At 38.6% G+C, this 23,504-nt stretch overlaps 2 protein-coding genes across 2 annotated transcripts; both read left to right on the top strand.

The window, feature by feature from the left end:
* Positions 1-1,499: 1,499 nt before the first annotated feature.
* On the top strand, positions 1,500-11,995 carry LOC133421574 (trans-1,2-dihydrobenzene-1,2-diol dehydrogenase-like). The gene is made up of 7 exons (XM_061711229.1): positions 1,500-1,608; positions 3,405-3,516; positions 3,692-3,855; positions 4,879-5,131; positions 6,643-6,767; positions 9,443-9,593; positions 11,584-11,995. The coding sequence occupies exons 1-7, from the start codon at positions 1,519-1,521 to the stop codon at positions 11,691-11,693; spliced, it is 1,005 nt and encodes a 334-aa protein (XP_061567213.1). The 5' UTR covers positions 1,500-1,518; the 3' UTR covers positions 11,694-11,995.
* A 3,155-nt stretch (positions 11,996-15,150) lies between these two features.
* On the top strand, positions 15,151-23,458 carry LOC133421563 (trans-1,2-dihydrobenzene-1,2-diol dehydrogenase-like). The gene is made up of 7 exons (XM_061711220.1): positions 15,151-15,270; positions 15,652-15,763; positions 16,623-16,786; positions 18,708-18,960; positions 21,021-21,145; positions 21,856-22,006; positions 23,178-23,458. The coding sequence occupies exons 1-7, from the start codon at positions 15,181-15,183 to the stop codon at positions 23,285-23,287; spliced, it is 1,005 nt and encodes a 334-aa protein (XP_061567204.1). The 5' UTR covers positions 15,151-15,180; the 3' UTR covers positions 23,288-23,458.
* Positions 23,459-23,504: the final 46 nt, after the last annotated feature.

Below are 23,504 nucleotides of genomic sequence, written 5' to 3'. Positions count from 1 at the left end.
TTTAATCTTAATTAGTTATGGACCGCTTTTTTTTCTGAAATTGAAAACAAAAGTAAACACAAATTTAACAAATATGACATTCCTTATATGTCTCCTAAACCAAGGGCGTAGGTTTGCGTAGGGACGGTAGGGACATAACACTACCAACTTTTCAGGGGCCTCAAATTCTCCCCACCAACTTTTAAGCAACCTTATTTGCATTATATAATAAGTTCAGATATAAAGGTAATTTAGATTGTCTTCCCAAATGTTGTAAGGATAGAATTAACCCTACCATTATTAAGTTAATTATTTTCATTATGTTCAGACTTACATGTACCCCTTTTCACTTGCTGAATGTGCTGGTATATTTTTTTCCTCAAACGTACGTTTGATTGGCTGATATTCAAATATTGCAATTTAATAAAATTGCTAATAAAATCCTGGAATATTCTGGAAGTTTTAAAAATGTTTCTTTAGTAGTTTTTGAAAACAAAGGTTTGAATCGAACCATGTATCAGGTGAACCAATACACATGAAAGTTAGTATAAATCAATACAGATTTATTTTGCATTGATCATTTAGCCTATCAATTAATTAGGTTCATATTCGTGACAAATGTAGCCCTGACCCCCGTTCACACAATCTGTTTGGTCTTATTAATGTCCCGTCCCCAGCAAAAAGTACATGCAGGTTATGCTGTTATATCGTCCCTACCAATGTTGAGACCAAACCTACGCCCTTGTCCTAAACAGTCCTGATTTCTATCATGTCAAGATGAACTGGATTCTCTTAAATGCAAAATTATATATTATGTGATATTCAGTGAAACAAAAAACTATGAAAGGTCATAATAAACCCAGTATGTTATTTTGGGTTACAACAAAGTCCAAAGGCAGAAATGGTAAAGTCAAACGTCTCAAGAAAAAAAAAAAGAAACAAAAAGAGGAAGAGGAAGAAAGTAAAGAGAGCTGGAACTTAACCCCCCAAAACTGTCAGGAAGTGCTGAAAAGCTGGAGGTTAAAGTATTATCGAGGGGGGCCAGAAAAGAGCATGAAGGTGTTCTAATTCTAAGCAGAGCGCAGGTGGTAAGTGGAAAGCTGACGAGGAGATGAACAAACACTGGGGACCTCTGGTTAATGGAAAAAAAAACAATACAGAACCAGCAGAGGACAAAAACCCCCAAATCAGTTTGCTCTGTTCATTGAGAAGGAAAAAGAGCAGAAGCAAAAACCATGAAATGGAGCCCCTTAGTGCACAAATATTATGTTCTGTGAAGTTAGCTCATGATCTGCACATATGATGACCACAGCTGACCAACATGACAAGATGCATTTGAGAATAAAAAGTTGGATTTATTGTTGGGATTAGCTATATTTTATATTCTATTCGTTTTTACACTAATAATAATGCTATTATGGCTGCAGAGACATGTTTGAGTTTAAAAACGCGAAAACTGATCCTATGTCGCCCCCTGGTGGTGAGGACCGGCCACTGCTGCTCGACCTCAGTCAGCTGATCAGGGACACGCGGTTCAACATGGCAACGCGCTGGGGGATCTGCAGCGCTGGGAAGATCAGTCATGACTTCACCGTGGCCCTGAAAACCCTCCCTGCCGAGGACCATCAGGTACATCTACATTTACACACAGATTCACGCTGTCATTCATGTTCAAACCGTCTCCTCGGTGAGACTGTGCGTTAGTCTGCTGAGGCTTCTCAGGTCCTGTTTCCAGGTCACAAGTTCATTTAACATCAGATTCTGATCTTCAGATAAAATAAACACACAGAAAGCTGTGCTTTTGTAACCAGCAGGTTTCACAAGGTGAATTTGACAAACACTAGACTAGGAACCTCGCAAACTACACGCCATGCTGCCTTTACACGTTTACCGTAAAACACGCACAACACGGGCGGCAGGATTTAAGAAAAGATTTGACAAAAATCTGTTTGTCTTCTATACTTTTTAATATATTAAATTATAACAAAGAAAAAAACATTTTTAATAATACAATTTACTATTTTACAACAGCAGCGTTGTTAGTACACTAATGACTGTTTCCAAACTGTTAAACACTACAACACTGATTTTTTTTTTTACATATATACAGGTCTGTCTCAGAAAATTAGAATATTGTGATAAAGTTCTTTATTTTCTGTAATGCAATTTAAAAAATAAATAAATTAATAAATAAATAAATAAATAAAATGTCATACATTCTGGATTCATTACAAATCAACTGAAATATTGCAAGCCTTTTATTATTTTAATATTGCTGATCATGGCAATAAAAGGCTTGCAATATTTCAGTTGATTTGTAATGAATCCAGAATGTATGACATTTTAGTTTTTTTAATTGCATTAGAGAAAATAAAGAACTTTATCACAATATTCTAATTTTCTGAGACAGTCCTGTGTGTGTGTGTGTATGTGTGTGTAAATATATATATATATATATATATATATATATATATGCGCAGAGGTGGACAGAGTACTCGACCCCAGTACTTGAGTAACAGTACAAATACTACTGGTCAAAATTTACTCCGTTACAAGTAAAAGTAGCTCAGTCAAAATATTACTCGAGTAAGAGTAGAAAAGTACTTGCTTTTAAAGGTACTTAAGTATCCAAAAGTAAATGCTTTTAAATTTACTTTAAGTAAGAGTAAGAGTAAATTTCTTATTTTCCACATCAATAAATTACTATATTTTTTCTTAATGAATTTAAGTTGTAAAGTTTAAGTTGTAAATGTCTGTGGTTTGTCTGTGCCCTCGTTTTTTACTCGGTCGAACTCAAACATTGAGTTAAGATACGGCCAAGGATTTTGTGAAAGTCCCTGCTCCGAGTCCGGCTCATTATCAGACTCAGACGACTCAGCGGATTGTCTTTCTTCTCCTGACGCAGGCGTAGCCGTTGTTGCAGCTCTGTCTTGACAAACGCAGGCTACCTTGGCGGTATCGTTTTGAGGAGGCTTGACGTATTTCCGCTTTACGTACATCCCAGTGGAGAGCGTGCACTGTGATAGGTCTCCTCCTTTGACAAAAACAGCTTGTGTCCAATAGGATTTTAGGGAAGAAGAAAAAAGAGCAGACCTGAAAGTAACGAGTACTTTTCAGCTTTCCTAGAAATTTACTCGAGTAAAAGTAAAAATATTTGTCTTGGAAATTTATTCAAGTAAGAGTAATAAGTACCAAAGAAATCTAATACTCAAGTAAAGTACAAATCCTCTGGATATGTACTTAAGTACAGTACTCAAGTAAATTTACTCTGTTACTGTCCACCACTGTATATATGTATAGGTTATACAGTACAGACCAAAAGTTTGGACACACCTTCTCATTCAAACAAATGGGGAATTGTCTCCAAACTTTTTGTGTGTGTTGTGAAAAGGTTTCTCTAACAGATTTGTCTTTGTTTTCCGTAGGTTGTGGCTGTAGCAGCTCGTAAACTGGAGGATGCTCAGAAGTTTGCCAACAAGCACAGCATCCCTCGGGCATACGGCGGCTATCAGGAGCTGGCAGCAGATCCAGACATAGGTCAGGCCCTGCCCGAGGTCGTACTAACTGAAGCCTGCTACTCAATAACAATCTAATTCAGTTTTACTTTGACCCGCGATCGTTGTCATTTCCTGTTCATACTTATATCTCATCTGCTTTAGTCAGACTGAATACAGACAAAGCTTTTCCTCTCTGTGTCTTCACCTGTGTGCAGATGTGGTGTACATCGGGGTGATCCACCCCTATCACCTGAAGACCTGCCTGCTTTTCACCAACGCCAAGAAGCATGTGCTGTGTGAGAAGCCGCTGGCCATGAACACGAAGGAGGTGAAAGAGATGCTGGACTCTGCCAAGAGGAACGACGTCTTCCTCATGGAGGTAAACGCCGAGCAGACCTGAGAGGAAAGGGGATGTCTGCTGACCGTTGCATTGTTCTTCACTTTGTAGTGGATCTACGAAATCTTAAGACAAACTGCTACAAAAAAAAGTATTAATTCCCCCAAAATGCAGGAAGAGGTCAGTATTTTCCCCAAACTTTAGTGCAGCGTTTGCTTATTTGAGTGGCATGAGCTATACCAGGGGTCGGCAACCCGCGGCTCCTTGGAGCTTTTTCGAAAATGTTTGACCTTCTTTTTTTCCTTTTTTTTTTTTCTTTTTTCCCTTTTCTTCTTTTTTCTTCTTTTTTTTCCTTTTTCCTCTTTTTTTCTTATTTTTTCTTTTTTTCCTTTTTTTCTTCCTTTTTCCTTTCTTTTTTAATCTCGACATTTTGACTTTTTTCTCGACATTTCGACTTTTTTTTCAAAATTGCACTTCAACATTAATCTCGACATTTCAACCTTTTTTCTCAAAATTGTAACTTTTTTCCTCGACATTTCAACTTTTTTCTCAACATTTTGACTTTTTTCTCGAAATTTTGACTTTTTTCTCGACATTTCGACCTTTTTCTCAAGATTGTACTTCAACATTAATCTCGACATTTCAACTTTTTTTGTAGAAATTTTAACTTTTTTTCTTGACATTCCGACTTTTTTCTCAACTTTTCGACATTTTTCCCCCAGTTATAACTAATATAGATAGATGCAGCATGTGTTGCCTTCATTCTAAGGTTTATACAAGATTTTTCATTTTTTGCAGCTCCAGACAAATTTGTTTTTTGTGTTTTTGGTCCAATATGGCTCTTTCAACATTTAGGGTTGCCGACCCCTCGAGCTATACTAATCGTTCTCATATCTCGTATTTCAGCAAACTTATAGGGAAGAACTTCCATTTCACTTTTCCAAATATCAACTTTTAAACTATCATGAAACATTTCGTCTCATTTTTAGCTGCTAGAGTTGAATTCACACAGAATCAGGAGCCTTAAATCCAACTGTTCCCTCTCTCCCCTCTTCTCCTCCCCAGGCGGTCTGGACCCGCTTTTTCCCGGCGTCTGTGGAGATCCGGCGGCTGCTGGCCCGGGGGGAGCTGGGCGAGGTGAAGATGGTCAGGTCGGAGTTCTGCGTTCCCCTGATGGACGTACCAAGAGCCGTGGAGAAGGAGCTGGGCGGCGGAGCGCTGCTGGACATCGGCATCTACTGCCTGCAGTTCACATGCATGGTGTTCAACGGGGAGAAGCCAGAGAGCATCCAGGCCACTGGCGTCTGCTTTGAGACGGGTCAGTACAAGAAAAAAATACACTAAGGCCCAATCCCAATACCCCCCCTACTTTCTTTCACTAGCCCTACTTTCTATCACTACCCCTAAAAAAGAAGGGACAGATTTTAGGGCACTTGAAATCTTCCCAGGGGCCTGTCCCAATACTCCCACTACCCCTACTTTCAGCACCACCCCTAAAATCAGGAAGCTGAGAGCCACAAGCTGTTTTAATTTCAGCTGTAGTGCTGTTAATATGCCACTTTATTAAGTTTTAATATTTTTTCAGGCGTAAAAGTAACCGTTGAGATCCCCAACCTGGGCTCAGTTTATCCAAATAACGCCTGTTAAGAAATTTGACCCGATGTTTTCGGAGATGAGAAGAGCCCCCGGCTCGGAGCAGCAGCAGCCGGAGTACAGACGTGATCGCCAGGTCAACCTGCGCCGTCGTCCCGGGAGAGAAACCTGCAGCTCTGTTGAGAATTACCGCTGGCTGAAATAAATCATTTACGAAGATAAATGTTGGTTTAATAGATGAAATCTAACAGTTGTAGCTACGCTTGTTAAGAAATTTGCTCCGAAAAGAGCCTACGGCGTAGGGTACGTAACCTACGCCGTAGGTTCTGCGTTGGTGTAACGCGGAACCATAAATCAGCCTTTATTCTGGCGAGGTTTGAAAAAGACTTTGCAACAACGGGCAAACGAGTGATTATGTACATTCATTGAGTGAATATTATGAAAGTAAAATATATATTTCTCACTAGAAATGTAATCAAAATGCATTTTTATGCAGAAACTAATTCAAAATATTGATTTTATTCACTAAAAAATAAGAAATGTCCGCCATGTTTTTTTTTTTTTATTCAGTCCGCAAATGACGACGAAAAGCATTCTGGGAAATTTTTCTGTCCCTAGATCAAACTAGTGAGCATCGGAAAACACTCGATCCGTAGGGACAGATTCATATCCACTACACCAGTTTTCTCCACTACTCCTAGGTGGAAAGAGGAATTGGGACACCACTACCCTCACGGTAACGCGCAAAATTTAGGGGTAGGGCTGAAAACTAGGGGTAGTGATGGTATTGGGACAGGGCCTAAGTTCACTCATGTCACACGAACACACGATATGTGAGCAGAAATGGTGGAACAAAGCCAATTTTTTCCCACCATTTCTCATGGTAATTAGTAGAATAATAATGAAAAGAATTGACTTGTAACCTTTGCAACACAGTTTTGTTTTTAAAATCATCTCACATGAGGCATGCAGAAGTCCGGTGGTACGCATATTGATTGCAGCTCTTTATGCTTTACCAGAGGAATCACGCTTCCATCCGAGCACATTGTAATACCGACTGAGTGTGAAATGAGGCTAATCTTTAAACAACAGCTCCTCTGTTCAGCTCCGATAAGGCCGTAGCTCTTTTCTCTTTCCCTTTCGTCTCAGCTGTAATATCTGGGTCACTTCTTACCTCACTTACTTAGTTTAAAGATCTCTTGCTTTCTCACTGCACCACATGATCGTATGTTGCAGGTGTGGATGAAGCCGTGGTCGTAACTCTGAAGTTCTCCAGGAACAGAATGGCGGTTTTTACTTGCTCTGCGGGAGTAGAGCTACCCAACGACGCCGTTATTGCAGGAACAAAGGGTATAATAAAGGTAGGTCATGAAAGGAGACGGATCATATACAATCATGTGAACAAGGCAGTTTTATTGCTATAAAAACAACGGAAGAGTTAAACAGTTTCTGGTTGGCTCGGTGTCCTGTGGCGTAAACACAAACCTAAATCATCACCCTTCCACCAGCGTGCTTTAATTTGGTTTGAAATGTTTGTGCTGTGGTTAGTTTTCCTCTCAATATGTACCCAGGGGGGGAAAAAAAGACATTTTGACTTCGTTAGCCCAAAAGACATTGTTCCAGTAGTCCTGTGGGTTGTTTCAGTGCAACTTTGGAAACCAAAGCCCAGCTACCGTGATCTATTTAGAAAAGATGGGCTTTTTTCTTTTTCCTTAGAAATCCTTCAAAGCAAGTCACACATGTACGCCTTTTTCTCTGTCGTGTACCTTGAGCTTTTCTTTTCACTCTGTTTGAGCATTACACGGCCTGCCCTTATGGTTACCTTCCAGGATGTCTGCTTCTTGAAAGATTGGCAAATGTTTTACACGTATAAATAATCTTCCTCAGTGCCAAAAGCACAGCGACAGACTTAAAGGGGACCTATTATGAAAAACAAGTTTTTTCTTGCTTTAACATATATAAAGTGGTCTCCCCTCAGCCTGCCAACTCAGAGAAGGAGGAAAGCAACCAAATTCTGCAGTGTCTGTTCACCCGGCCCGGAGGATCCTTCCAGTGTCATGTGACTTTTACGAGTTTTTCCGGTCACAGTAAATCAAAGAGATAAGGACAACTATTGTGCGAAAAAACAAAACCAAAAAAATCACACATACACGAGGAAAAGAGCGCTGAAATTTCACGACTGCTTCAAACCGGAAACCGGAAATGCATTGCTACCAAGCGAACCTATCACAGCCCTCTCGTCTGCGTTTGGTCTGGGTCGCCTCGACGCGTAGTTACAATTTTTGGGAGGTACGCATCAGTGACGGCGTCAGTGATGGCGTCAGTGACGGCGTATGGTACGCGTCGACGCGTAGCCTACGCTGTAGGCACGGCATCGTTTTGACGCAGAACCATAACTCAGCCTTATCGCGTCGAGCCGTGTGACATCGGACGCTCTCTGTACACACTGAAACCGTTAAACTCGCGGCCAGTTAGGACAGTCCAATAGAAAATAAAGCAATGGAATGTATTTTGTCACTGAAGTTCGATCGCATTGCATGGGGCACGCTTTAATAGTGTACGGAGCCGCTGCTCTTCTCCCCGGAGCGAGGCTTTGTTCCCTCCCCTCCTACACGTCATTCAGGCAGCCAATCAGCGCAGAGCCTCATTATCATAACCTCCCCTCCCCTCAGAATCCCTCATAGAGAAGGAGGTTAGAAGCGGTAAAAATAGAGACATGGCCCACAGGCTGAATTTCTGTTTTATGTAGAAAAAACAAGCTTTTGATTGTTTTTAAGACATTCAAGGCCTGTTTGAAATATACATTAAATGCCATAATAGGTCCCCTTTTAAGATTAATCAGAAGGTGCATGAAGCCCTTTCCCAGATGAATGAGCTGCAACAGTTGATGTTTTTCCTCCTTGGAATTGTGTTAAAAAGAAAAACACCTGGTTGCTCCGGACGAGCAAACATTTGCTGATCAATCAATTGCATCGATCAGCAGCACCGAGTTAATTCCTATGGATTTAGTTGAGATGTATCGACTAAATTTTTTAATTTTAACTGATAATACAATATCATCTTGTACTTGGAGCCTTTTAAATTCCTTAATTTATTTATTAAGAAGACATTTATGAGGTGAGTGGTCTAACAGAAGGAATGATGTGCCGTTGTTGTTGTGATTTTAAAGGAGCTGTCTGTAAGAAATGTCCAAAACTGGTACTGCAGTCACTTTCAAAATATTGTTGAGCGGCGTGTACCCTCCCCCTCCTCCCCCCGACCAGAGGTTGCCAGGTTGGCTGCAGAATGCAGCAGGAACGTAGGCTGCCATGGCTGCGATAATTAGAGCCGAGCTGGCAACCCGGATGCCGAAACAATACTGACTTGGTGATTGGGAGATAGGTGGAGGGTGGAGCTTCAGAAACAATACTGACTTGGTGATTGGGAGATAGGTGGAGGGTGGAGCTTCAGAAACAATACTGACTTGGTGATTGGGAGATAGGTGGAGGGTGGAGCTTCAGGCCAAAACAAAAAATGACAACATAAACATCAGTTGAGGGCTGCAACTCCTCTTTTTAAACTGGAATATCCTGGCTTGAGTGCTGTTGTCAGTGACATAAGTATTTGAAATGAACATGATTTTTAAATGTCTGTTGACATATCGGGGTCATTTTCAGAATCAGAATCAGAATCAGAAAAGGGTTTATTGCCAAGTTTTCACACGAGGAATTTGTTATGGGGATTGGTGCAACACAATACAAATATAAAAACAAATATATAAGAGATAAAATGAAATGTATAAACAATAAAAAGTATAAACAGTAAAATAAAATGTAGACCGGAAATGTACAAAATGAGGATTTAAAGTGCCAGGTGAGTCTGTACAAAAGTGACTTAGGAACTTAGGATAGGTAAAAAGTATAGACAGAAATGTACAATGAGGTTTGTAAAGTGCCGGATATGAGTCTGTGCAAAAGTTACAGGATTGGAGTTTTTACGTTAATTTTATGATTCGTTTTATTATTGCTCTTACATACAGCTCCTTTAACTCTTCCAGGTCCCCCCCCACATGTGGTGCCCCACGTCGCTGGTGGTGAACGGGAAGGAGACGCAGTTCCCGGTACCAGAACCCAGCTTGCCTCTCAACTTCGTTAACAGCACGGGGATGCGCTATGAAGCGGAGGAGGTTCGGCAGTGTTTGCTCAAAGGTACTGCAGCAGTCTGCATAGTTTTATCAACACAGGTAGAGAAATGGTTCGTTTTGAATGAAAATGCCACTTATTTGCAGCAAAGTTGATCAACTCATTCATCAAATAAAAAAAATAAAATAATCCAATATCAGTATTCAAATGAATGGATTCCCATCAGCTTCTCATCACGGTTCGCACAAGTACAGGACTGTCCCAGAAAATTAGAATATTGTGATTTTCTGTAATGCAATTACAAAAACAAAAATGTCATACATTCTGGATTCATTATAAATCAACTGAAATATTGCAAGCCTTTTATTATTTTAATATTGCTGATCATGGCTTACAGTTTAAGAAAACTCAAATATCCTATCTCAAAAAAATAGAATATTCTGGGAATCTTAATTTTAAACTGTAAACCATAATCAGCAATATTCAAATAATAAAAGGCTTGCAATATTTCAGTTGATTTGTAATGAATCCAGAATGTATGACATTTTTGTTTTTTTTTTAATTGCACTACAGAAAATAAAGAACTTTATCACAATATTCTAATTTTCTGAGACAGTCCTATATGTTAATAACGATTAATTTGAATCAGGTTTAAGCAGGTAAACATGTTGCAACATGTTTACATTATTATTATTATTATTATTATAGTTTACGTTATAAAAATTGAGCCAAGGAAGAGAGATTTAACGTCAGCACAAACCAAAAACCAAGAAATCTGGGAGTAGTTCTGGACTCTGAACTGGATCTGGATTTTAACAGCCACAATAAGACAGCAGTGCAGTCTGTTATCACCTAAAGAACATGTGGAGGATTAAAGGACTGATGTCTCAGCAGGACTTAGAAAAACCTGTCCACGCTTTTATCTTCAGTAGACTGGACTACTGTAACGCTGGTCCCACGGGTCTCCCTAGAAACTCCATCAACCAGCTGCAGTTAGTCCAGAACGCTGCTGCCCGAGTCCTCACTGAGACCACGAGCCTGGACCATATCACTCCAGTTCTTAGATCTTTACACCAGCTTCCTGTCTGTCACAAAATAGATGTTAAATCCTGCTGCCGGTTTATAAATCTCTGAATAGTCTCAGACCAAAATCCATCTCTGATCTACTGGTCCATCATGAACCAACCAGAACCCTCAGGTCGTCCGGGTCACGCCTACTTTCCGTACCCAGAGTTAGAACCAAACAGGCAGCGTTCAGCTTTTATGCCGCTCACCTGTGGAACAAACTCCCAGAATGCATCAGGGCTGCTGAAACTCCCGACGGCTTTAGGTCAAAGTTGAAAATCTTTTTATTTACTGCTCTAATCCCCCATAATGCACTACAACCTGTTGCCTCTTGCATCTCATTTGTTTTAGTCTTTTTAACTTATGCCTGTCTTCAATTTCTGCTTTTAAACTATCTTCCATTTTTATAAATCCTTTTATATAAAGCACTTTGAATTGTCTTGTACATGAAATAAACACATAAACTTGCCTTTCGTCTGCATCCAAGTAAGAATAATTGATGGAACTCATCAGGTCTTGTATTATTATAAGGTACGACAGAGTATTAGGGCCAAACTAAGACAAAAAAAAAAATTGGAAACTACGAGAATAAAGGCGTAATATTACAACTTTATTCTCGCAACAATATGACTTTATTCTTGTAATTTTACGATTTTATTCTCATAATATTACGACTTTATTCCCGTAATTTTACGACTTTATTCTCGTAATATTACGACTTTATTCTCGCAACATTTGGCTATGACTTTATTCTCGTAATTTAACGACTTTATTCTCGTAACTTTACGACTTTATTCTCGTAATTTTACGACTTTATTCTGGTAATTTCCAATTATTTTTGTCTTAGTTTGGCCTTAATACTCCGTCGTAATAAGGTATTTAGTGTCTGACGTGTTTTGCACACATGCATCAGTAGAGGGCATAAAGAAAATCAAATGTAATCCTGCCCTTCATGGTTGCTGCAGATGGACTGAGTATGTGTTGCTTGCAGGGCTGAAGGAGAGCGCTGTGATGTCCCACGCCGACTCTCTTCTGCTGGCTGAACTGGAGGATGAGATCCGTCGGCAGGTGGGCGTGGTCTACAGCCAAGACTGCCAATAAACGCTTAAGGTGAAGGTTAGAATATGACAGCTCATAAATGTCAATGAGAGTTATATGATGTTGTGGTGGTGAGCTCTATAAAAGCACTTAATTCATACAATATGGGAAAAAAGGGTTATTTTAGGTTTTCTTTTTTTACAAGAGTGCAACATGCAGGTTTCAATTAGTATGACACTAACATGTAAAGGAATGTAGACAACCCTCGTTTACAACTGTATCTGAAACCAAAATGATTGCAGTGATGATTAATACTTTATCTACTAATACACTGAAACGCTGTATCTGTGAAAAATATTTTCTAATAAATATCCTAAAAAGAAAAGTGTGTCTGTATTTTATTATTTTTTTTACTTTAAGACTCATAAATGTAAAAACAGCACAACATCTCTTTAAAGGGGAAATTATTTGCTTTCGCATTAAAAGCAGAAACACGTGTAACTCGTAAGGTCACTGGGAGAAGGACGAGACGAAAGCAGCACAGTGGCTTTGTGATTAGTGCTGACTTGAACTTTTCATACATTTTTCACACATTAATATAGATATTCAACAAGTTATTTTTTTGCCCCCACCAACTACTTTTTCAAATAGCTGTTATTCTGAATTCACTCTTAATGTCGATTCAAGAGATCTTGTATCTCAACAGGACATTTCCTTGATTAATAAAGGCTAAATAAAAATTACGCTTTAAAATTTTTTTTATTTCCATGCCTTGTTGATGCTTAACTTCTATAGCTACCAACGTGGCTGCCACGCCCCGCAATGCAGAACCTATTTGTGACTGTTTATTCATCCCTCTTTAATTGTGTTTTGTTGCATGAATATACTATGCTTTGTTTACATACTTAATAGGGTAAACCCTGGTTAAAAAAAACTATTTATATTCAAAAGAAAACGATAGAAGGGGCTCATTTCAGCTTTCTATGGCATGTTACCGGATCTTAGGAGTGCCCCTGTCATGCCAAAAAGTGATTGCCTGCCAGAATCTGATTTCTCCCCTGAAAATGGGTCTTTTTACCTGCCAAAAATTGATTGAAGGCCAAATACAATTAATGAAGGGTTGTTTCTACCTAAATATGATTTGATCTCATTCTTGAGCTTCATAATATAAACACTAGAGCTCACAGGATTGCTTTTAACTCCTTTAAAAGGACCATTACAACACAAAATAGGCATTTTCACCTGCCAAAATGTGATTGAAGACCAAATACAGTTAATGAAAAGTTGTTTCTGCCTAAATAAGACTTGATCTCATTCTTGAGCTTCATAATCTGAAAATCTGACGTTTTAGCGCTATCACTCAACGGGCTGCTGTGCGCGCTCCCGCAGCCAGAAATCAGAAGAAATCAGATTCTGGCAGGAAATCACTTTTTGGCACAACACCCCCACAGATAAACTCAAAGCAGCGTGGGAGAAGGACTGAGGGCTCCCCCTATTGGAGGATACCTGGGAGTCCATACTCTAATTGGTTAATTCAACCTCCCTGTGTGCACGTCACTGTTTAATTCAGTTTAAAGTGGTACACAGGGCTCATATTTCCAAAGCAAAGTTATCCTACATGTAGCCGGATTAGTCCATACTGTGTAAAATGTACATTTGCAGAAGCCTCTCTCATCCATATGTACTGGTCCTGCCCATGTCTAAACAAGTACTGGAGGGAAGTCTTTCACACTCTCTCTGGTGCTTAAAATCAGATTAGAACCAAACCCACTGACTGCCCTGTTTGGGGTCATGGAGGGAGGAAGGAAGTTAACCACTGCACAGATACACACTTTATCTTTTGCCTTCCTTTTGGCTCGACGGGCAATTCTGTTCAGGTGGAATCAGAGGTGTCAAAAGTATTCACATTCATTACTCAGGTAGAAGTATAGATTCTAGAGTTTTAAAATACTCCTGTAGAAGTTGAAGTATCAACTCAAGTTTTTTACTCAAATAAAAGTACTGGTTTCAAAACTACTTAAAGTATAAAAGTAAAAGTAATGAAAGGGGTAAAAAGGCAATTGGACAAAAGCCATTGAAAGTGAATGCATCTTAGTATAATGCAAATATATTAAAGAACCATATATGTGTACTATTGAGCATTAACATGTGTTTCAGAGAGCAGGAGATATGATGACTAGTTGCCTGTAAGTATTGTAATGGTGCAAAAAGTCAAACTTCAGAGGCATGTTATCATTTATCCTAACCTTTATTGGAATGTACATCCAGGTTTAGTTGCAGGAATCTGAGGGAACGGATGTAAGAACAAAACTGGACAAGAACATCTGTGCCACAAGCACAATGAAATTCACTCTATCTGGATGGAGCAATTTAACTGGATAGTATTTTTTTTAAAGGCCGAAATGAAATAGAGTAACGAGGCTGTTTTTAAAATGTAAGGAGTAAAAAGTACAGATAATTGTGTGAAAATGTAAGGAGTAAAAGTAAAAAGTCGTCTGAAAAATAATTACTCCAGTGAAGTATAGATAACCAAAATTTCTAAGGTAAAGAAGTATTTGTACTTTGTTACTTGACACCTCTGGGTGGAAGGATCCCTTCCCTCCTGCTCATCACGATGGCTGGAAAACATCATGTCCTGCTTAAAACTGGAGAAAATTACATACTCGCTTCAGCAATCAAATATCCAGAAAGTGTGGGGACCTTTCCTAGAAGCATTCCAGAACCTGTGAGCTACTTTCGTATTCCTAGTGCAGGCTTTTAGTGTTAGAATGATCTCATATTGTGATTAGTATTCTGGCAGTGACATGGGAGGGATTAGTTTGGTCTGTAGGTTGTTTTTATTATTATTTTATTTCTTTTAATACTGTTTAATTTTTCTTTTACATTTTGTACACCGGTGTATGCTATGATTAACATGCACATGCCTATTCAAAATCTTTGTAATTAGCATTCAGCATTACACCTTTGTTACATTGTGAAAACAAGAACACGAATACACTGTTCAAAGAAAACATTACAAAAAAGTTTCCAATATACAAATAAACAAATAACATCTAGACCGGAAAAGGTGTAGGCTGAAGCAATGCTTATTATTTGCCCACCCTCAAAAAGATTAATTAAATGAATGAAATAAAAGCAAGAAGTAAGAGAAAGACTGCCAGTAAAACAAATTGCCTCCATGGGGATAACAAAAATTCCTCAAGAAATAAAATTTAAAAAAAATTTAAATAAAGGTGCAGTCTACATGTTACCTTCATCCTTAAAAAATCAAATACAATCACCAATTAAATAAATATCCAAATCAACACAGCAAGCGTCACCACTCATTAATTTGATATAAGGAAATCATCCTTCTTTTCAATGTTTTTTTAAATAAGGTTAGGGTTAAACTTCAATAAAAAAGATCTTGAATTAAAAGAAAACGATAGGAAGAATAACTGAGGAACCAAAGGGAACATTACAAAATGAGAGCTCTGTCGCCCCCCTGTGGCAGATATCCGCCACTGCAGCCACTTGACAAACTGCTGCTAAAACACACGCGTCCAACAACATGGCAACGCGCTGGGGGATCTGCAGCGCTGGCAGGATCAGCCATGACTTCGCTGTGGCTCTGAAAACCCTCCCTGCTAAAGACCATCAGGTATCTTGCTAAACTCACCATCATTACAACCAGAGAGCCTCTCAGAGGTCTCTGCTGCCCTGCTCTTGCTGAAAACTATTCTTTCTGCTGAATTTAAAATATATATAACTTTTTTGTACAGTTTTAATACGCGTGTTGTTTAATTGGCACCGCTTTTACTAACTAAATGTATCAAACATTGGGACATTGAGCTTGTGTAATCAGTGCACTTTTACCGTAAATTACAGACTAGATGCGCACTCGCGTTTTAGACAACACAGTTCAAGGCTGAACCTTTTCTAGATTCCTCTATAATTGGAGACATCTTGAAATATTATGCGGGTTTCTCTGAGTGACAAAGAGAGAGGACTACTGCTGCTCACCTGTGTTTGTTTCTCGTAGGTTGTGGCTGTAGCAGCTCGTAAACTGGAGGATGCGCAGGAGTTTGCCAGAAAGCACAGCATCCCTCGGGCACATGGCAGCTATGAGCAGCTGGCAGCAGATCCAGATGTAGGTCAGTGTCTGGCAGAGGTCAGAGGTCATGTTCAGGTGGAGGCCAAATTTTCCATTCAGTATCACCAGTACTCGAGTTGTAAAAAATTCAGGGGTGGATTTTATCATATGGGGACAGATAATTTGTGCTGATTACAAATAATATAATATATTACAAATAATAGCACTGACCAAAACACCTGCAGAAATACTGCAGGAATGACATAGCAGCAGTTAAATGCAGCCTTCTGTAAGCTTTAAATATCCACTGGGCTTATATCTAATACATCAAAACACAAAAATAATAAAACAGTTTTCTGAACTTATCAATATGATTCTGTCCTTCACAGGATAAGTAAAATGGATTGTCTCATTTCTAGTTAAAATGTCTCATTTTAGTAAAAAAAAATCTCTAGATTTTCACTTAAAATTAGCAGACAAATCTGCCAGTGGAACAAGATTTTTTTTGCTTGGAATAAGAAGATAAATCTTGTTCCACTGGCAGATTTTTCTACTTTTTTCAAGTGAAAATTTACTTGAAACAGGTGAAAATTGTCAAATAAGTTATTTTTCTGGTGTTATTTTTCTGGTGATGTTGAAATAGCAGTAAAACCACATTCATTGATGAAATGACATAAGGGATGGAAAGGGGGGATGGCAGTTTTACAGGGGGGATGATTTTGACCGTTTTTATTTCAGGGGGGGGATGCCATCCCCCCTCATCCCCCCTCAACTCCAGTACTGAGTTTCGCTCAAACTTCCAATTTGATATAAACCATAATCATTTTATTATTATTTTCTTCTCTTTTTTGAATGTTTTAGCTGTATTGACAGATTGAATGCATCCTTCTTTATCTCTCTGCTTCTTCATATGTGTGCAGATGTGGTGTACAACGGGGTGATCCACCCCTATCACCTGAAGACCTGCCTGCTTTTCATGAACGCCAAGAAGCATGTGCTGTGTGAGAAGCCGCTGGCCATGAACACGAAGGAGGTGAAAGAGATCCTGGACTCTGCCAAGAGGAACGACGTCTTCCTCATGGAGGTAAGCCATGTTTTTTTTTTCTATTTACCATGAATCGTACCATCTCATGTAACTGGAAAAACCTAGAACCAAGCACATGTAATGTAACTAAGGAACTAGCTCCTAGTGATTACAGATTCCCTCACGTATTCAGGAGTAAATAGCTAATCTTTTCTCTGTTCCTGTAAGCTTTCAGGGATTTGCTGTTATAATTTTATTTTTTAAACCCAGGAATATGCATTTCTCTGCATTTATAAAATGGTGAATCTTCAAGGATAAGGGAAGGAGGGGAAAACTGTAATTACTTAATGCATCATATTTATTGAACAATTAATACAGCTACCCGTACAAACTGTGATAAACATATTCCTTTTACACCGCCCTCTCTCTTGTCTCAGCTACAAGCGCCTCTTGTTGCTTTTGGAAAGAATATCCTTCAGTTCTGTTTTGGTAGCTGTACTCGTTGACCAATTAATAGGAAAAAGTGCTGCTGCACAGGTTTATTTTGTACAAAAAAATCTACTATTATTACCACGTTATCCTTTTTATACCTGCTCTGTTCATTTTGGCAGATTTCATTTATTGCATTTTCAGGTTTACTTGCACATATTGTTTTCCTTTTTTTCTGTCAATCATCTCATTTTGAACCAGTTATTGAAGCTTGACCAGTTTACCTTGTTCATCTATGGTGAACTTCTAAAATGTTGTTATCTAACCCACAGTATATACCTACTTTCTTCGGATATACTGATTTGAAATTGCTAAGATTAGTTAAATTACCATATTTAGTTTGATTAGTTGAATAGTTGAGATTGTTATACCCCCCCACCCCGTTGTATCAGATTTGCTGCTGATTAATTTAGTCCTGGATAAATCTTTTATAATTATACAGTTGATATAGCTTGACAAAGGAGGTCATCAGCATACAGTATATATGATGCGTTCATGTTCAGTTGACTGGGACAGTAACTGGGACAACAAAAAATGTAAGGATTCTTCCCTCTTATACGTAATTCAGGTTTGATTACATATTTGATTTCAGGTTGTATAATTAATGTTCCAAGTTCGTGTTTTTTTTCCCTTTCTTCGTGTGTAATTACAGGACTGTCTCAGAAAATTAGAATATTGTGATTTTCTGTAATGCAATTACAAAAACAAAAATGTCATACATTCTGGATTCATTACAAATCAACTGAAATATTGCAAGCCTTTTATTATTTTAATATTGCTGATCATGGCTTACAGTTTAAGAAAACTCAAATATCCTATCTAAAAAAATTTGAATATTCTGGGAATCTTAATCTTAAACTGTAAGCCATAATCGGCAATATTAAAATAATAAAAAGCTTGCAATATTTCAGTTGATTTGTAATGAATCCAGAATGTATGACATTTTTGTTTTTTTAATTGCATTACAGAAAATAAAGAACTTTATCACAATATTCAAATTTTCTGAGACAGTCCTGTATTTTGTACCACATATATGCTTTATTTTTAAAGAAATACATTTTGTCCATTTTTTTACCTGCTTAATAAAAAAGCAACCACTGGAACATTTCAGATGCTGTACTTCACTGCAAGAGCTACATATTCAGTTAGTATGCTTATCTCTTTTTTGAGATGTTTGTAGTTTCTGTTAAAATGAACAGGCTTTTTTTAAGACTGACTTGTCTTCATTTAGGGATGTAGTCAGTCTATCTGAAGCATCTGTGTGCAGTTTCGTCTCAGCCCGCACGTTGCCGCTGCTGGCTTCGAGGAGGCGACTGTAGCCAAAGAACTTACGCCATCGTTTTTTTATTAGATTTTCTTAATACATTTTTTTATATATATATATTATTGCAGCGGTTTGCGTGTTGTATGAATCTGTTTTGTTCAATGATAAATAAAAGTGGATATTTTGAAAAAAAAAAAGAAACTAGCTCCTGTCCTTGTCCTTCTCTAGGCCATCTGGACCCGCTTTTTCCCGGCGTCTGTGGAGCTGAGACGGCTGCTGGCAGAAGGGGAGGTGGGCGAGGTGAAGATGGTCAGGTCAGAGTTCGGGGTGCCGTTGCTGCATGTACCCAGACTGGTGCAGAAGGAGCTGGGCGGAGGAGCGCTGCTCAGCATCGGCATGTACTGCCTGCAGCTTGTGTGCATGGTGTACGGCGGAGAGAAGCCAGAGAGCATCCACGCCTCCGGGGTCCGTCTGGACACGGGTACGACATTTAAAGGAGTTTCAATCTGGAAATGACCTTAACCCGGTTATCTGGTTCGATCAATATAAGACTGAACTGTTTGGTCTCACTTTTAAGCAACTTCTTTGGAGGAAAAGTGGCTCTTGGTATCACGTGCCGAGTACCATCCCAGTTTGGAGCGTGATGCAGCGCCAGGGACTGGAGGACAAGTCAGGGTGTTGGGGAACCTGATTTATCTCCTCCAGAGCCCTCAGATTCTTCCTAACTAATCAATTCAGTCCAGTTTATTTTTGAAATTAAAACTCAAGATCAAATTAAGAAAAGAAGATGTTGACTTTCACCAAACGGAGCAGCTTGGTGAGAAAGTATTATTTAACAGTCAGAATCCTTGTCCTGAAACTGATCTGGGAGGATGACCACCTGCATCAACTGGTGACTGAAGGTAGAGCAAAGAAATACCCCAAACCAACGATCTGGGACAACCGGAGATCTGAAACATGTTGCTCCTGAACAATTGGTTACATGGTACCCAGTACTGGAGTTGCGGGGGGATGAGGGAGGATGGCATCCCCCCCTGAAATAAAAACGGTCCAAATCATCCCCCCTGTAAAACTGCCATCCCCCCTTTCCATCCCTTATGTCATTTCATCAATGAATGTGGTTTTACTGCTATTTCAACATTTAGTCATCATCAGAAAAATAACACCAGAAAAATAACTTATTTGACAATTTTCACCTGTTTCAAGTAAATTTTCACTTGAAATAAGTAGAAAAATCTGCCAGTGGGACAAGATTTATCTTCTTATTACAAGCAAAAAAATCTTGTTCCACTGGCAGATTTTTCTACTTATTTTAAGTGAAAATCTACTTGAAACAGGTGAAAATTGTTGGTTTTTTCCAGTGATGAGTCTTGTTTTAAGTGTAATGACATTTTTTTTACTAAAATGAGACATTTTAACTAGAAATAAGACAAATATTCTTGTTAAGATTTTGAGTTTTTGCAGTGATCCATTTTACTTATCCTGTGAAGGACAGAGTCATATTGATAAGTTCAGAAAACTGTTTTTTATTGTTGTGTTTTGATGTATTTGATGTAAGCCCAGTGGATATTTAAAGCTTACAGAAGGCTGCATTTAACTGCTGCTATGTCATTCCTGCAGTATTTCTGCAGGTGTTTTGGTCAGTGCTATTATTTGTAATACATTATATTATTTGTAATCAGCACAAATTATCTGTCCCCATATGATAAAATCCACCATCCCCCCTGATTTTATTTTTACAACTCGAGTACTGATGGTACCAGAAACAGAAGATGCATGAATGCCATGTTTGTGAAGGAGGAGAGACTTGGGGGAAGGTGCTCGGTTCATTACAGGAGGCTCCTGCAGCAGCTTCAGCCCAAAGCGTCACACAGAACCAGAACAAAGCCAAGTTAGAGGTTAAAAGAGGGTCCTAATGTTATTGAGGACGTTTGTCTAAAAACATCCCGTCAGGGACTATTAATTAGTTGCTCTAAAATTCCAAATCACAAAGGGTTTAATGTCACCGTGACTCCTGCACTGTGTGAAAGCTTGAATTTATTTTTGCTTTTTTCTCATGGACATCATACAGGACTGTCTCAGAAAATTTGACTATTGTGATTTTCTGTAATTACAAAAACAAAAATGTCATACATTCTGGATTCATTACAAATCAATTGAAATATTGCAAGCCTTTTATTATTTTAATATTGCTGATTATGGCTTACAGCTTAAGAAAACTCAAATATCCTATCTCAAAAAATTAGAATATTCTGGGAATCTTAAACTGTAAGCCATAATCAGCAATATTAAAATAATAAAAGGCTTGCAATATTTCAGTTGATTTGTAATGAATCCAGAATGTATGACATTTTTGTTTTTTTAATTGCATTACAGAAAATAAAGAACTTCACAATGTTCTAATTTTCTGAGACAGTCCTGTAGTTTAGGCCTGTCACTTTTGTGTGGCACAATTAAAGACACATAATCCAGCAAGTATTCATATTATTTCAAACTATATCATTGATGTACTAGTTTTGTTTTTAAATATGTCCTCACTAGGAGTGGATGAGACCGTGGTCGTCACACTCCGGTTCTCCAGGAACAGAATGGCCGTGTTCACTTACTCCTCCAGCATTCAGCTTCCCAATGATGCCATTATTGTGGGAACGAAGGGAACCGTCCAGGTGGGTCACCAGAGAAGGGCTGCTCAATAAAACGTAGGGCTTGTACGTAGGGCTGGGCGATATATCGAGATTTTAATATATATCGATATATTTTCAAACGCGATATGGTAGGAGACAATATCGTTTATATCGATTTAATTTTTTTTTTTTTTTTTTTTTTTTATGATTTTGATATAGCTTATTTTGTGACGAATTGACTTGAATGTTTTGAGATTTGCACAAATGTTTTGTTATTTGCACAACTGTCAACCTCAGTGGAAAAGTCTGCCTGTTACTGTCTACATTGTATTAATTGCACAGTGTATTTTAATTTAATTGTTATGCAGGAAAGGGATATTTGTTTTATTTTATTCAAGAAGCATTTTATTCTATATATGCAGGCAGTTTATTTTTATTTCATTTGTTTTATACATTTTGATATTGTGCAGACCTCTGTTAATAAAGGAACCTGTGTGACATTTGGCACGAGGCATTGTATTAAAGCTGACTGTTTTTTTAAGGGTTTGCCTCAGAAAAAAATGAAGCTAACAGAGATGCTATGCTATAATGCTTTGGGAGAAACCCCAATTATGGCACAGAAAAAATATCGATATATATCGAGTATCGCCATTCAGCTAGAAAATATCGAGATATGACTTTTGGTCCATATCGCCCAGCCCTACTTGTACGTCCGACGTCGTTGCTGTAAAGGTTTTACGTGTTCTTCTCAGGTTCCTGCACGTATGTGGTGCCCCACGTCGCTGGTGGTGAACGGGAAGGAGACCCAGTTCCCGCTGCCAGAACCCAGCTTGCCTCTCAACTTCAACAACGGTACAGGGATGCGCTATGAAGCGGAGGAGGTTCGGCAGTGTTTGCTCAAAGGTACTGCAGCATTCTACATGTTTGTGCCTCTGTAGTCAGAGAAATCATTCATATTTGAGTGAAAATGCTCCTTATTTACGCTGCACGTTAATGGCGCTGTTTGTGCCAATTTTGTATTGTGTTGTGCTCCCCATTTAATAACTGTATGTGAATTGTTGTAGTGCCATTTTTGCACAGTATGTGGTATATGGAGTTTGGGGGGGATGGGTTTCAAAAAGGTGAGGCTAATCACAGGCAGGTGTGCTGGTTGACAGTGAGCACAGTTTTTTGACTGTCTTAACTTTGGTGTCGCATTGTTGCAGTTTTTGGTCTTACAGCTTTACTGGTTTCATGCAAGTTATACAGGACTGTCTCAGAAAATTAGAATATTGTGATAAAGTTTTTTATTTTCTGTAATGCAATTTAAAAAAAACAAATGTTAAAAGTTATGGTTTACAGTTTAAGATTAAGATTCCCAGAATATTCTAATTTTTTGAGATAGGATATTTGAGTTTTCTTAAGCCATGATCAGCAATATTAAAATAATAAAAGGCTTGCAATATTTCAGTTGATTTGTAATGAATCCAGAATGTATGACATTTTTGTTTTTGTAATTGCATTACAGAAAATCACAATATTCAAATTTTCTGAGACAGTCCTGTAGCCTTATAAGTGCATGTAGTTTGCTGTATAGAAAGGAGCTCGTGTGTGCAAATAAATACCTTTTTTTGAGCATCACAAAGGATGTTTATGGACAATCATTAATTCAGCTGACATGCTGCCCAAGGAGACGTGTCATCAGTTACCGCTAAATCAGCACCTCAGTGACTTGTAGGTTTTTTCTTGTTTGTTTGGGTCAAATCAAGTCAAGTCACAACAGGCGCCTTCCTCTGCTCGTGTTTTCAGGAAGGACAGTAAATAAAAATGCATCAAGTGTAGAGCGAGAAGTGTGGATAAGTGAATTTTAAGAACTCTGCCAACCTTAAAAGGGACAAGTCCCAACATAAGTGCTGCCAAGAGACCACAGAGACCACAATGGCCTCATTTTACTGTTGTATAATTAACTAGTGCAGATAATGAATTCAGAGCTTTTAGGATCATCAGCTGCTCTGTGTCTGCCGTATACATCCTGTATCACTGAGTCATTAGAAATACTGTTTGGGCCTTCATGACCGCGTGTCCTTCCCTGCAGGGCTGAAGGAGAGTGTGGCCATGTCTCACGCAGACTCTCTTCTCCTGGCTGAGCTGGAGGACGAGATTCGCCGACAGGTGGGGGTGGAGTACACCCAGGACTGCCAGTAACAAAGGAACAATCGGATTTACTACTAAATAGTAACTCTAAAAATATAAATCAAGAATATTCAGCTGTTGATCCAGCAGGACTTTGTGTTCAGGCAACACCGGGACCATATTTCTTTACAGAAACTGAGTTATTTGTCTCTCTACACTGAAAAGCCTTAAGACTATTCAAATAAAAATATCACAATCCTTGTTTTTTTTAATCCTTTTCTGTCTCCGA

The sequence above is a fragment of the Cololabis saira genome, chromosome 2 (genome assembly GCF_033807715.1).
Source record: "Cololabis saira isolate AMF1-May2022 chromosome 2, fColSai1.1, whole genome shotgun sequence".
NCBI classification, from domain to species: domain Eukaryota; kingdom Metazoa; phylum Chordata; class Actinopteri; order Beloniformes; family Belonidae; genus Cololabis; species Cololabis saira.
This window is presented reverse-complemented; position numbering and strand designations above follow the sequence as displayed.